General features: G+C 43.6%; 1 protein-coding gene across 1 annotated transcript; it reads left to right on the plus strand.

The window, feature by feature from the left end:
- Positions 1–7,840: 7,840 nt before the first annotated feature.
- On the plus strand, positions 7,841–9,968 carry rabif (RAB interacting factor). The gene is made up of 2 exons (XM_084316970.1): positions 7,841–8,336; positions 9,044–9,968. Exons 1-2 carry the CDS (start codon positions 8,169–8,171, stop codon positions 9,290–9,292), a joined length of 417 nt encoding a protein of 138 aa, XP_084173096.1. The 5' UTR covers positions 7,841–8,168; the 3' UTR covers positions 9,293–9,968.
- Positions 9,969–16,160: the final 6,192 nt, after the last annotated feature.

Consider the following 16,160-nt stretch of genomic DNA (forward strand, 5'->3'; position numbering starts at 1 on the left):
AATCCGGTGTTTGCGGTACCTCCAGCTTAGTCAGTCAGAATTGTCGGTGTTCGGGCGGCTGGGTGGCGCAGCGGACTAAGCGCTCGTCACCAACGCAAGAGACACTGGTATCGAATCCGGCTGTCGGCTTGGCCGGCCGTCATACTGGCTCGATTGGCAGAGTCAGCAGGAGGGAAGCCGGTGGGTGGGTTTGGGTCGTTGCAAACAGCGACTCCTACAGTTCGGTCGGGGCGCCTCCACAGTGAGGGAAGGATCTGGAGGGAGGTAGTGTGACCTTCCACATGTTACACTCTCCCAGTGAGAGTCCGCGCTGCCAGGTGAAAAGAAGCGGTGGGCTGGGTACACATGTGTCGGAGGAAGCATGTGATAGTCTCCGCCCTCCCAGACCGACGGTAGGGGGTAGAGTGCGCAACGACCAGGAAGGGGATTGGGAATTGGCATAACGACTAACATTGGGAGGGGAGAAAAACGGAAAAAGAAGGGGAAAAAATTATTGTTGGTGTTCGCGGGTGGGAAGCCGGTGGGATACACGTCGTTGGAATAGCGACTCCTACTGGTTGGTCGGGCGCCTGTTCAGCAGGGTGGGGATCTGGGGGAGATGGCGTAAACCTCTGCACATGTTACGTTCTCCCAGTGAAACTCCTCACTCTCAGTTGAAAAGAAGTGGCTGGTGACTCCACGTGTGTATCGGAGGAAGCATGTTAGTCTACACACCCTCCCCAGACCAACAGTAACACAATGACCAGGGGGGAATTGGCATAATGACTCAAATTGGGGGGATGAGAGAAAAAGGTAGAAAGGCAAAAAAAATACGTTTCTTTTTTGCAAAGAAATGACTGTAGTCTGCATCTAATTTCAATTATTTATTTCCCAGCACCTGTATTGGACACACAGTTTTTGGTGGGTGTAGCATACACCTGTTATTATTATTAATTATTTCTTTCCCTGTCTGTCTACTACACCCAAGAGTAAAAAAAAAATTTAAACTTTCACTACCACACTACAGAAGGTTAACGCTTTCACTACCACACTACAGGTTAACCTTTCTCTACCACACTACAGGTTAACCTTTCACTACCACACTACAAAGGGTTAACGCTTTCACTACCACACCACAAAGGTTTTCACTACCACACTACAGAAGGTTAACCTTTCACTATCACACTACAGAAGGTTAACCCTTTTCACTACCACACTACAGAAGGTTAACCTTTCACTACCACTACAGAAGGTTAACCATCTGTAGTGGTAGTGAAAGAGATAAATATACTTTAAATAAAGGTTTGTTATTGTTATTTTATTGTCACATCTTTTTTAAATGTACATGCATTCAGAAAAATGTGAAATGCTTGTTTTTCCTGGCTCCTCAACCGTAGTAGATTTGTAAACACAATACACAACATATATGCTATCTATGTGTAGCAGGGTGGATTATCCCTGCTTCGTGGGAACGGGTGTGCACAGTCACTGGGTAGCGAGACACAGTAGAGCTCCGTCTGACTGCACCCTCGTCTTTGGGCCTGGAGCGTCAAACTGGAGGCCGGCAGTGGGAGTGGATGGGGCCCGGGATTTACCAACCTGGTCTGGTACTCTGGTCTTCCTCGCCCTTCCGGGGCGGTCAGCAGTACTCCCCAACTCGCTCTCACTTCCCCCAATACCTCTGTTAACCCTCCCACACCTAGTGACTGAATTGTAAATAAGTAACTTAGTTCCTCCCGCAAGCAGTACCCTCCCTCTGTGACATTAGAGACCTTAATAGCTGAAAGGGGGAAGTGGGGTAGGAAGGGGTTAAGTGTGTTAACGTTACCCGCACCAAAAGGGTTAATATTAGGCTCAGGAATTGACACGCACACAAGACTCCCATCTACATTCTTTATCGTTATTGAATCACTGTTCAGCTACAAATATTTAATAGTAATGGGTCAAATGGAATTGATTGATTGATTGATTGATTGAAAACTTTATTAACAGATTGCAGAATGGGTACAATACAGTACAGCTCAATACACACAATTGTTAAGGGGATGCAGACCAGAGAAAGACTTTCGTCTTGTTTACATCAAGGTCCCCCATTTTCAATTCATCAGGACATATATGACATACATGACATACAGATAGTCAGTACTGCTACATCTATACATTTATGACATACCAGATTTGCAAATACAGTACTGTTTGTGATACAGAAGGAGTCAGGAAAAGGGAGTATATACATTTGACGTAGAAACTGTACATTGGAGGAGGTTGGGTGGGGGGGGGTTGGGTACACTGGGATATTGACAACCATACTGGGTAATCTACATTGGAGGTGGTTGGGGGGGGGGGGGGGGGGCACACTGTATATACAAGCAAAACTGTACATTGAGGGGGGGGGGGGACACTGTACAAACAAACAAAATTGTACATTGGACTATTGACAAAACCATACTAGGTAAATGACTGTACATTGGAGGGGGTTGGGTTAGGATATTTACAGGGGCCAGTGTTGAATTGCAGTCTCCCGTAGGTGTCCCTTGAGAGAGGTTTTGAAAGTGGGTAGTGATCCACATTCCTTTACAGCTTTGGGTAGGGCGTTCCACATTGATGTGGCATAATTGCGAAACGTGTTTAGTCCCTTATTTGAGCCGAATCTGGGTTTAACATGATTTGTGGAGCTCCCTCTGGTGTTGTGATCGTGGTATTCACTGACCTTTGGGAAGTATTTTGACATGTACATGGGTACCTTGGTCGTGTAGTGTATCTTGTAGACCAGGCCCATTGCAAGTTGCTGTACTCTGTCGTCTACTCTAAGCCATCCTAGGTTGTCAAAGTGGGCAGGGGTGAGGTGGGTTCTAGGAGTAAGGTCAAGCAGTAGTCTGACCAGTTTGTTTTGAGATGTTTGTAATTTTGTTTTTAGCGCCTTTGAGGTGCTTTGGTACCATGAGGTGCAAGCATAGTCGTAGTACCCCTGAATGAGTGCTCCTGCCAGAGTCTTCAGGGTATTCTTGTTTACCAGAGAGGAGATCCGGTACAAGAATCGAGTTTGTTGGTTGACTTTTTTTATTACATTGGATGCCATTTTGTCACAGGAGAGATTAGCCTCTAGGATGGAACCCAGGTAGATAATTTCATCTTTCCTTGTGACAATATTGTCACCCACTGTAACTGAGAAGCCGTCGGTCTTGCTGAGTTTGTTATTTGAACCGAAGAGAATGGACTCTGTTTTGCCCATGTGTAATGATAGTTTGTTATCAGCGAGCCATATGCAGATTCTGCCTAGTTCCGAGCTGAGGGTTTTTTCAACCTGTAACTTGTTCTTGTCAGAGACCAGCAGGGCTGAGTCGTCCGCAAACAGGAACAAGTTGCAGTCACAAGCTGACGACATGTCATTTGCATAAATTAGGAACAGTAGCGGTCCTAGTATGCTTCCTTGTGGAACACCACAGCTCACTGTGAGGGGGGGGGATAGGGTACCGTTTACCTCCACCATCTGTTCCCTCCCCTCAAGGTAGGATTGCATCCAGCTCACTGATAGACTATCAAAACCAATTGCTTTTAGCTTGTCAATCAGAATGGAGTGATTGACCGTGTCAAAGGCCTTTTGTAGGTCCAGCATGACCATGCCGCAGTATTTGCCTGCGTCCACCTCTTGTTTGATGTGGTCATTCAAATAGAGAAGGCATGTGTCAGTGGAGTGGGATGTTCTGAAGCCAGATTGGAATTCGTAGATTAGATTTTTTTCCGCTAGGTACTTTTCGACCTGTTCGTAGACTATTTTTTCCATGACTTTCGAGATGGAGGTGAGAATAGAAACAGGGCGGTAGTTGCCTGGGTCTAATTTGCTGCCCTTTTTGTGCAGAGGGGTCACCCTCGCAATTTTGAAGTCCTTGGGGACGTGTCCCTGTTTTATGGAGAGGTTTATTATGTGCGTGATGATTGGGGTGATGGCGGCTGCTGAGTCTCTGAGGAATTTGGAAGGGATGTTGTCGTGGCCAGTGGCCTTGTTAGGAAGGTAATTCTATTATTACTTCAATTGTAATTCAATATCTTGCAACCACTTATATCGTACACCCACACAGATTCCTCCGGAGCAACGTCAGAAGGATACGCCCCTTCCTGACAAAAGAAGCCACCCAACTCCTCATCCAATCAACAGTCATCTCCCGCCTCGACTACTGCAACGCACTGCTAGCTGGCCTCCCGGCCACTGCCACCAAGCCTCTTCAACTCATTCAAAACGCAGCGGCCCGCCTGATATCAAACCTACCGAAGTCGGCCCATGTCACCCCACTTCTTAGGGACCTGCACTGGCTCCCCATTGCTGCACGTATCCGCTTCAAGGCCCTCGACCTAGCATACCGTGCAGCAAAGGGAACCGCTCCCGCCTACCTCCGGTCAATGGTCTCTAACTACACACCCTCAAGACCCCTACGCTCTGCATCTTCTGGCCGCCTCAGACCTACTCCTATCCAAGCTCCCGGAGGGTCATCAAAGAGAAGCCGCCTATTCTCAGTCCTTGCCCCACAATGGTGGAATGAACTACCCATCCCAGTTAGGACAGCCGAATCCCGTCCAATCTTTCGCCGTCGACTAAAGACTCACTTCTTCAACCATTATCTGAAATGATTAAAAAAAAAAAAAAAAAAAAAAAAAAAATCTAACCCTGACTAACCTTACTGTCATGCACTTGTCCTAATAAACTAACCTACACTGTAACACGCAACACTTGATGAACATTGTTACTCAGCTGATAGAGTTGTACCCTTCTTGCTGTCTTGTCGTACAGAACTTGTAAGTCGCTTTGGATAAAAGCGTCAGCTAAATGACTAAATGTAAATGTATAGAACCAGGTATTGCCGACCCAAATATAATAGACCCAGATATTGTAGACTTCAATGTGTTTGACTCATTACCCACGTCTGGGCTAGTACCAATAATAATACCTCTCTAAGGCTTTACTTATATGGCAGCGTTACGTTTACCTCCAAGAGGGAAATGGTTAAGTAGATGGGAAAGTAATATTAAAGAACATACACGTTATCACACTCAAAGAAAATGAAAAAGGTGGGCCCACTTTACCAAACAAAAGTCCTACACTAATGCCGGCATGTAATGTTTATGAGGTACCCCTATGAACTGTAGTTAGCAACCATTAGCTTCGCCCGTAGGCCGCGACACACTGTACTGTGCGATAGGATCTTGATCACCGAAGTGCCAGTGTACTCAACCAAGATGGTGGCCTCGCCGCACCACCACTAGTCCAGGTGGTAAGATGGCGTCGAACGCTCTCGTCCCCGGAGCTAGCAAGCTGTGTTAGGCAGGGGGGCAGTAGCGGGCTGGAGGCGCGTGCTGGGTGATGGCGACCTCTGCTGGATGGGATGAACTCCCGTGCTAGGCTGCCGACTGCCGGCGCTGACAGGCTGCTGACTGCCGGTGCTGGGTTGACGCGCTTTATAATCTGGTGGCTACCTTAACAGAAGCTACTCTGTGGGTCCTAGACAGCCCTCCTGCTAGCCGAACATACAACAACGCACGGTGCCTCTAACCACCAGTTCTCTTCAGGCAACGCTTGCCGGGGCACCTCGCTGGAGGGGATAACGTTAACATTAGCCACTTTGATATACCGCTTTCTTCTAGGATAACTCGCTGTATCACTAGGGTTATTCCGTGGGGATATTCAACACGCTACTACGCTTATATTTCTACTATAACCCGTAATATACTCAAGTCCAATACGTTCACCCGCGTGTTCCACTACGGGGCTCTACAACGACACGACCATTCAGGTTCACGTCCAACGTCGAAGAGGCTGGTTCTCTCCACTTCCATTTCAGTTGACTTGCTTCTCTTGGGCGTGTCCCTCTTGCGCTCCGCCTGCCACCGCCGCCCCCTGCTGGCACCGCCAACTAGCCCCACAGGAAGAACTGGGTGAATTGAATATGATTCAGTTTAGTGTTTATAATCCATATTCCAGCCGGTGAGAGAAGGAGAAACTTGCGTCATTGTTCAGGAGAATATCAAGGGAAACTGGTTAACATGTCTTTGTGCACAAAGGGGAGATAAAAGGCAAGTCAGCACTTCTGAATAATAGTCGAATATTCAGGGTGCTACATATACAAACTATAACCATAAATATGAACTATAACTATAAACTAGACATAATACACACAACGTATATTCTATCTATACAAACTATTGAATATAGGCTTTTGAAGCCTCAGTTACAGAAGATTACATTGACACAACATTAGATTGTCTTTCTGCATATTCCTGCAAATATACATAATGGTCTACACATGTGCCTTTCTTCAGCGAGTGCAGGGTCGTCCGGAGTGCAGCGCCCCCTGGGGCAGCCAGGGGTTCATTGCCTTGTTCAGGGGCACTTTGACAGTGTTGGTGTTGTGGTGGAACCGGACTCGTCAATTATGGTCCTGGATTAGATTCAAATGTATTGTCATACAGCACAAGCACAGTACAAACGAAAAGAAGGCATCCAATGTAACGGTAACATTTAACAGCAATATACAATGTACAGGTGATTAAACTGGGTACAAAATATACAAATGTGTACTACTGAGATGGATCTTCATGATCAATATAAGTTTAATAGACATAGTACATGTAGGTTAAATGAGCTTGACTGAGAGGAGTGTTCCCATGGCCACCTGGGAGAACACTGAGGTGGAGAACGGGATCCAGCTTGTGGATAGAGAAGGGTGGGGGTTTTGGGGACATTGGCTCTCTAGGTGTGTGATTCAAACTAGTGTTAGGACAAACTAAGGAATTCCTCCACAACCTGCACCGTCCAGTCGCCATGCAACCTGTTGGTACCAGGGATAAAAACCAGCAACCTGCCAAACCTGGTGTTATTTCCCCCCCGCTCAGTTGCACCCCCTGGCAGCCGGGGGGTGTGTGTGTCCCGGTGTTCCGCCCCTGGGCCGTCTGCAATCTAGAGACTCCTCCACACGAGTGGAGTTTATTTATGATGAATTGAAAATGGGGGACCCTGATGTAAACAAGACGAAAGTCTTTCTCTGGTCTGCATCCCCTTGAGCTGTACTGTATTGTACCCATTCTGCAATCTGTTAATAAAATGTTCAATCAATCAGTGGCCTTTTTTCGAGCCTGAGTCGCATCATGCACTCTAGATAATTATTATTTTTTGGGATGGACTGAGCCTCGAGTGCCGCCTGCTGGCCATGAAAAAAACAACAGTAGAGGGGTGAAATAAATTCAGTTTTGAAAGTTGTCGATTTTATTTTGCACGCCCTGTCTGTGTGGCTGGTGACTGTCCATCACCCTTCTCCCCATATCTCTGCGTTTTGTCGGAGCGTCTGTATAAAGTTAAAACGAGGTGAATGAATGAAAACTTTATTAACAGATTGCAGAATGGGTACAATACAGTACAGGTCAATACACACGATTGTTAAGGGGATGCAGACCAGAGAAAGACGTTTGTCTTGTTTACATCAGGGTCCCCCATTTTCAATTCATAGTGACATTTATGGCATAGGGACATATACAGGTATATTAGTGTTACATTTGTGACATATACGATATTCAAATATACAGTACTGTTACCCATGGATCCTGACAGAGAGTATGATGGGGATGAGACTGTACATTAGGAGGGGTGGGAGAGAATTTAAATGTATATGCATGTTGAGATTACCCCCCCCCCCCCCTTCCCTCTAAAACCCAACTGGAGTTGAAATGGTTACACATTTACCTCGACAATTATGTCGACATTTATGAATGAACAGAAATGGGTATTTTTTAAGGTTCCTTTCCATTTCTCGCTAACCTAGGAACCCCGGTCGTAAATGACTCGTGTTTCCGAACGGGCGTGTTTAGTGAACGCACTCAGCAAGTAACCGTTGCTGCAAACAACAAGCCTCTAGTTCCTTCACTCTTATTATTAAACACATTTCAAGATTATGGGATATTTCAGTTGACGATTCAAAAGTATGTGCGTTTAATGTTTTAATTGTCGTATTTGTTGCTAGAATCCACTGGCTTCATATTAGAGCTAGATTGCTCATTCGTTAGCTGCCTGGACGTCAAGTTTCGAGTTCTCTGACAGTCGGTCATCATCTCTAGCCGATGGTTCAGCCCAGTTCGGTTCGGAGACAGAGGGATATTTTATCCTTAGGAAAAACACCATTTGACGTTTGTCATCAGCATTCGAGATGGACAGTAACGAACAACAGAGCTTGGATTCCAACAAAGAATGCGCTGCTGACCGATCATCCTCCAGCCTGGTGTCTGACGATGGAAAAAACATCAAGTCCGTCTTGTGTCAACGCTGCGGCTCCAAGGTGCTCTGCCCGGGCATGGCGACGTTTGCGGAGAAAGAGGTAATAATAACGTGCATTTCATATAGTTTATTATTTCATTACAGTTAAACACAAAGTGACGTTACTGTAATTGATGTAATTGGAGGTTGCATACCGGGGACTGATGTCTGAATGTAAATGCAACATGAATGACGAGTCATAGTTCAACAAGTCCACCCCTGTTTGTGTCTTATCATCAAGACACCAGACAGCCCCAGTACCAGTGGGAGCAGGGCTAACGTGATTGATTGATTGATTGATTGATTGATTGATTGATTGATTGAAAATGTTATTAACAGATTGCAGAATGGGTACAATACAATACAGCTCATTCTACACAATTGTTAAGGGGATGCAGACCAGAGAAAGACTTGTCTTGTTTACATCAGGGTCCCCCATTTTCAATTCATCATAACATACATGACATACAGATAGACAGTACTGCTACATCTATACATTTATGACATACCAGATTTACAAATACAGTACTGTTTGTGATACAAAAAATTGCACGTTGAAATCGCTGGTGATGTGCATGCATGCAACATTCTGTTGTGTGGGGAAGTAATGGCTATATGGAATTCGACAAAAGAATAGTAGACTAATAAGTGTTTATTGTAGATTAGCTTCACATACACCTAGTGTATACTGTACTGCTGACCCAAGTTCAACGTTGTATTATGTATCAATATTATCTTTATTTTTTATATATATTTTCCTCCCACCAGCTGTTCCTGCCACCGATGCGGAAAAAGAATACTCTGAGCAAATCGGAAGGCTCTGCAGACGGGGACACACTGACCACCCACTGGTTGGTGGACGACATGTACACCTTTGAGAACGTGGGCTTCACCAATGATGTGGGAAGAATCAAGTATCTCATTTGTGCAGATTGTGAGATTGGACCCATTGGTTGGCACTGTCTGGATGACAAAAAGAGTTTCTATGTTGCTGTGGAAAGGGTGAATCATGAATAATGTGATTGGTTGGGCCTGGAGGGGAACATAACACATTATGTAAGCAGGCTATGTATCTTTTCATGGATTTGAGAATCCTACTAGAACCAATTGTTCTGTCATATATATCCCCCACCACACAGTCTCATCTAAATCAAATCAAATTTATTTGTAAGGCCCGACAACACACGTTAATGTCCCCACACGTCTTCTTTAAACAAGTCAAGAAGAAACATCACAATAATTCAAGAACACAAAAACACCATAAAGTAAAAAAAGTTAAATAAATGCAACACTCCTGGACATCTGGTCGTCATTTTACATGTAATGATTTACTTGTGATGAAAAGATTCTGCCTTGTTCTGTTCACGGCTACAGTGGGGTTTGTGTGTTTTTAATAAAAAAATTATTTGGGAAAGCTGATGTTGAATACCATCCTGTAACCTGTAATATGTTTTGAAACTAATGACGCTGTTTGATTTTCAAGCCTGTCGGAATACTGTATGCTATACTACTCTATACTGTCTATATAATGGTTTCAAATTGTATGATAAATGTGCTCTTAACCCTCCAGCTGTGCTAACAATCCGATGATGGTAATGATGTATGTAACAGCTGTATATTAGTACTAACCAATTCAGCTCATGGAAAATGTCTTTTTGTATGGCTTAGAGCAATAAAATTTGGTATGACTCTACAGTACATTTTATTTTCTTATATAATATGTGTATGTATGGACTAGGGATGTTCCTATACCACTTTTTTTACAAGTATTTTTGGGTGCTTGTTTATACTGAGTACCGATATGAGTACTTAATACAATTACAGTTCTAACAATGATGACATGTTTTATTTACATCAGATGTTCCTCACTTTCAAACTGTTGCTGACATTTTAAGTTTAAATAATATAAATATAACATTCCACTTTGTGTTTTCCTGAACAACCTAGTTTTACGAGTACCTAAGCACAGTATCTGACCTGATATCGGTATTGGGACATCCCTAGTATGGACCTCTTTATAGTTGACATTTAAATAATGAAACAGACTTATGTCAATTATAAAGGTCAACGTCATGGATACATCTAAATAAGGAGGCAGCGTGTAGGTCTGTTGGTTAAAATAAACAAGGTTCTGAGTTACAAAACTATTACAATTCCTGTGATCCTGCTAAGCTTGAAGATGGGTATGAATGACAATTATTTCTCAAAGGAAATTTTTCTTTTGATTGTTGGATAAGTGACACCCTTTTGCTTAATTCAGCCAACCATGTACTCTGCTTTAGTGTGATGTAGAACCTTGTATAGCCCACAGCCACATTTCTATAGATTTATGAAGAGTATGGTGATTAACCCTTTCACTGCCACATTACCAAAACGGTTAACCCTTTCACTGCGACAATACACAGAAGGTTAACCCTTTCACTGTCATACGACAGCAGGTTAACCCTTTCACTGCCACACTACAGAAGGTTAACCCTTTACTATCACACTACCGACGGGTAGTCGTGGACTGCCTGAAGTCATACACAATAAGCATTTTCATGACATACTAAAATGACCGCCTTATTGAATATAATTACAATTCAGGCCCTATAGTTATGGCACCCTGAAATGTGGGTCGGGATGTATGCAAACAGTTCTATAGTTCATAAACTTCATCTGAAACTGGCCCCCGTAAATGTCCAAACCCACCCCCTCCTAATGTACAGTTTCCTCCCCCTCGTATGTATATATTTTCTGAGGATCTCTGTTTAACAGTACTGTATATTTGCATATCTTGTATGTCACAAAAGTAACTACTGTATACCTTGTACCCCCGGCCCTCACCCACCCACCCCCTCCAAATGTACAGTTTCCTCCCCCTCGTATGTATATACTTTCTGTTATAGGATCTCTGTTCAACAGTACTGTATATTTGCATATCTTGTATGTCACAAATGTAAAAGTACTGTATATCTGTACATATCTTGTTCACACTATGGTGAGGCATGAGACATGGTGTTTACACATTCAAGTGGTTAGGGCTGGGCGATATAACGATAATTATCGCGATATATTTTAATAATCGATATCGGGGGGGGGGGGGGGGGGGATATCAGATTATATATTTTTTTTGTTAAACCCAGAGACAGTGGACAGACTTGTCTTTCTTGCCTGCAACTTAAAGTAATGGCTTTGCTTGTCCAAATGACAATACTGACCAAATTGAGATTGTCCATTTATTTTGTTTGCTTTCTAATGTAAAATACAGTTTGAAACCGTCTGTACACAGTAGGCTATGTGTGCTAGCAGAACTAGACTCCAGTCACGAGTCACAGTGCACATGTGCGGTGGTTTGTCCACCAAAAAAGCGCCAAAAGATAGAAAAGAAACTAGCAGAGCCAGAACTGTTCAACTCCCCTGGTGCCACAGCCAGCAGAGAAGCCTGTTTACTTTCGCTTTCAAACCAGCTGCAGCCTGAGAACTGGAGTGTGAGGGGCTGTAACACTAAAGATGGCGGCAACGACAAAGAATTGCTGCAAAATAAACATACATCTGTTGTTTAAAAATATATATATATTTTTTTTTAATACTTATAATAATATCGATAATTATGGATATCGCGTGATATGATATTGTTATCGATACCGTTATCACAATATAATTTTTTGGCCATATCGCCCAGCCCTACAATTGGTTATAGTGTAACAGAGTATTTTCTGTTTCCCAAATAATAGATTCTTATCAAACTGGTGAACTACACGCCTGTAGCCCCTAAAGCTGCTAAAATACACATTTTGTTCACTGTTTTGTTTCTAGAAGTAGAGCAGGTTGGAAACCCTAAGTATTACTCTCCCCAAAACCAAGACTTCTCCCCAAGCAGAAACAATTTATGAGTAACGCATACCTACTCCCATTATGGGCGGTAAGTGTGTACACAAAGTTAAAATACAGATATACACATTCTCTCCTCAAGTAGATAATGTTTTTTTTGGGTTATCAATTAATAAAAAAAATTACATGTATTAACTCTAGAATTGCCAGTTATCTACAATAGCAACGATAAAGAAGTGCCAACCACATATTATTATAATAATTCATCCAGTTTTCTTTGTGTTTTGGTTGATCAGAGTGTTTACCAATCGTATATTATCGTTTTTTTTGTTCCAAGTGTTATTTTTGATTACATCACTGACAAAATAATAAAAGAAAAAAGACTAATTTAATCAGATTAATCACTTTATTCAAATTGAGGATTTAGTTTGAGGATATAAAAAAATATATATATAAAAAAAAATGAGAATAATTTTTTTTATTTAATTTTTTTTAAACGAAGGTTCGAACGTCCGTTCGAAGAACCCTGACGAAGTTTGAATCCCAAAAACAGGCTTAGGGGACAGCCTTACCAAACATATTTATATTATTCAAATGGAACTCAAACATGTTCCGTTCTGATGTCACAGTATGATGTCATAATAGAACATTCTAGAACATTTGTGATGTCACAGTATGATGTCATAATAGAACATTCTAGAACATTTGTGATGTCACAGTATGATGTCATAATCAAACAGTCTACAACATTTGTGTTCTATATATATTCAACAATTCTCTCAGAATATTTCTCAACCAATATATTGCCTATACCGTTTTGCTGTGGAAAGGTGAGTGTCCACAACGCATAGCTGTTCTACTTGAATACTGAATGTTAATATTTAATCAGACAATATTGAATACTGAATGTTAATATCAGACCATATTGAATACTGAATGTTAATTCAGGTTGACAGTTGACATCATTTGACAGTTGACAGGGGGCTGGAAAGTTGATTTAAAGGGGACATGCCTTTTTTCTGTGTTTAGCATGGTTTTATAGTAATACAGGTTAGTATCAATGGGTCTGTGTCTCTAATTACCATATTGACTCATCAGTCTAGTCTCGAGTTCACGAGATCTTCCCTCACTCAACTAAACTGTTCTGATTTGACGGTTTCTGTGACGTCGACATTGATCTGCAGTAACGCAGATGGTTGTAGTGCAGTGTAACCCGACACTTCCTCAAACGAGTTTTCACAGGCAGAGAACGAGCGAGAGGGAGAGAGAAAGAGAGAGAGGGACAGCGGGAGGGACTGCAGAAGTGTGTGTAATATGTGTGCGCCATCTCTCTCCCTCGTCGGGGACACACATACACAAACTTGACTGCGTGTGTGTCCCGACACTTCCTCAAACAGGCTTTGACAGGCAGAGAACTAGCGAGGAGAGGGAGAGAGAGGGAGAGAGAGAGAGGGAGAGGGATGGCGGGAGGGACTGCAGAAGTGTGTGTAATGTCACGAAAATGTGAGTCTCTCTCTCCCTCTCTATCTCTCTCTCTCTCCCTCTCTTTCTCTCCCTCGAACACAGTGAGCGCTCCGTAATATGATCATGATCATTATGATCGACTGGAATAAAAAAATATATAATAATAGGTTTACTACTTATGTAGCCGGGTTCAACGCTGAACCTGCCACTACTTCGACCGTGCCTTGAGTGGGAGTCGAACCCCCGGGCGTCCGCACCGGGGCCAGCATCACAAACCGCTGCGCCAAGAAAGGAATTCCTCCATAAACGCTCAGTTTGGATGCCTCTGGGGAGTGAGTTTTACTTCCATGTACCGTAGTCACACTATCGCGGTACATATCCGCTACATTCACCCCCCCTAAACTCACACCACCCAAGGCATCCGGGTCACGGCACCACTGTAGCCGGGTTCAACGCTGAACCTGCCACTACTTCGACCGTGCCTTGAGTGGGAGTCGAACCCCGGGCGTCCGCACCGGGCCAGCAACACAAACCGCTGCGCCAAGAAAGGAATTCCTCCCTAAGCGCTCAGTTTGGATGCCTCTGGGGAGTGAGTTTTACTTCCATGTACCGTAGTCACACTATCGCGGTACATATCCGTTACACTTACATACTGTAGTTGTTCATTAATGTTACCAAAATGTCATAAGTGAATTATATAGAAACAACTCACCAAAATTGACTATTGCACAACTGATTTGACAAAAAAAATACACCAAGGGGGGGGGTGCCCCCTTTACCCCCCCCCCCCCCCGCCCCCACACCCTCCCTTGCCTGACCATGGCATTTAGTGAAATTATGCTACTGCTCTAGGGGCTGAGCCCCCCTAAAGGTCTGATGCTAGAACCGCCCCTGCTTGGAACACAGCTGAAACACAGGTTCATTTTCAAAAGGATACATTTGCCACCCAAATTAATTTAATATTGGATAATGACCGCATGGTAATAGGCAAGATAACTAACTTGCAATTGTTGAAGCCAGTGCATTGACAGATTCATAATAATGTCCTCCGCAGAGAAGAAAACTCACTTGGTCCTGGAAAAGCCCCGGGTACAAAGAGGAGTGTAATGCCAGTTTGGTAACATGAGGATACTTGCAATCCATCAAGTCCTTGGCCTTTTATTGCGGTTACCTGTGTGGCTTTCGTCAAAGGCTTGTTCCTCCAGCCATTGCTGTTTTCAGGGTTTGGAGGACCTGAATTACTTCCGTCAGTTTCATATCACTGTCAGTGAGGTGACCATTTTGATTCTTCCTAAGATTCTGGTTCCCCTGCAGGGGCAGCCTAGGTGGCGACCTGCTTCTCTATATACAATAGCACTCTGCACTGGCACAGGGCCAGCCCTGGTCATAGGCCATTATAGGCAGTTGCTTGGGGCACCATTCATAGAGGGCTCTGCTGGATCCAGTTGGAGATGAACGAACCATCTCTGCAGCCCGCGCAAGTGCAGTAGAGGCCACTGACACCAGGCCGAGTGGTGAGGGCTGTAACTGTAACAGGCACACCTGAAGGGCTGACGGAATGCTTTCCCAGACGCTGCATTGAGAACGGTTACATCATGGTACAGTAGCTATAGCAACTGTTGACTGAGAAAAGAGTAACTCCACTTGTTGATGGCACAGCCCAGAAGGGTCAGATGCTCCACCAGTAACCTGGTGTGTCAACTCACCTCTTCCTTCAATTGATTTGAGTGACCCCATGACCATTCCTCTAGCGCCACCATAAGGCCAAAACTAAAGTAATGGACAGATTGACGTGAAATTTGCGTTGCACATTCATGGCCCCCAAAGGAATTGATTTTTGTGACCCAAATAGGTGATAGGTGACATCATCCAGCTGAGTTTCTGTAGCAAAGCTTTCAGAGACGCAGCACACGTTGGTAGGTTTTTAGGTCCAATTATCACATGTCCTGCTTACAACAGAACGATATAATTCTGGTTAAAAATAAGCTAAATGCCCCTTTAAATGACAGCATATTATATCCACCTTGCGTTTCAAATTAACATCTTCAAAATATTTGATCTGGCAAAATCCCAATCATCTGCTTCTGGCTCCCCCTCCACATTTTCACGAATACTCTCCTTTCTATGAAGTAGCTTGGATATCATTTTTGATGTTCTGTTTGAGAGCACTCGAGTCAGATATCCACTGGTGATATAGTATCCTCAATGTCTATTTAAATGTCAGTTTTAGTTGGCAGTATGCACCACATACTTTGGCTACATAGCCTAATAGTAGTTTTCACAGTATATGTTTAGTAGGCTCGTCCATTCGGAATGTAACCCATCCCCACACCCAATCAACGAGCTCACCCAGTCCATTTAAAAAATAAGTCCCGGCCACCGCACTAAGCTTTCTGGGTGAGTTCGATTTAACGACCCGCGTGGTTGTCTCGGTTTTTTCTTAGCCCGTTATAGGAAATTGCAATACGCCGGACGGGATATAATGGAAAATACAATTGAATTGGCTTTCCATTGTCCCCGTCCAGCGTATTGCAATTTACTAATAGGCTAAAAGAAAAACAGAGACAGCCACTCTCGGGTCGTTAAATCGAACTTATATATCACCCCT

This window comes from Notolepis coatsorum (assembly GCF_963971535.1).
Source record: "Notolepis coatsorum genome assembly, chromosome: 6".
Lineage (NCBI taxonomy): Eukaryota > Metazoa > Chordata > Actinopteri > Aulopiformes > Paralepididae > Notolepis > Notolepis coatsorum.

Bases quoted from the DNA above. Each gene is read 5' to 3' on its own strand.
- rabif (XM_084316970.1), top strand. From the start codon at position 8,169: ATGGACAGTAACGAACAACAGAGCTTGGATTCCAACAAAGAATGCGCT. The intron at 8,337-9,043 runs GTAATAATAACG...TCCTCCCACCAG, and splicing joins CGACGTTTGCGGAGAAAGAG to CTGTTCCTGCCACCGATGCG.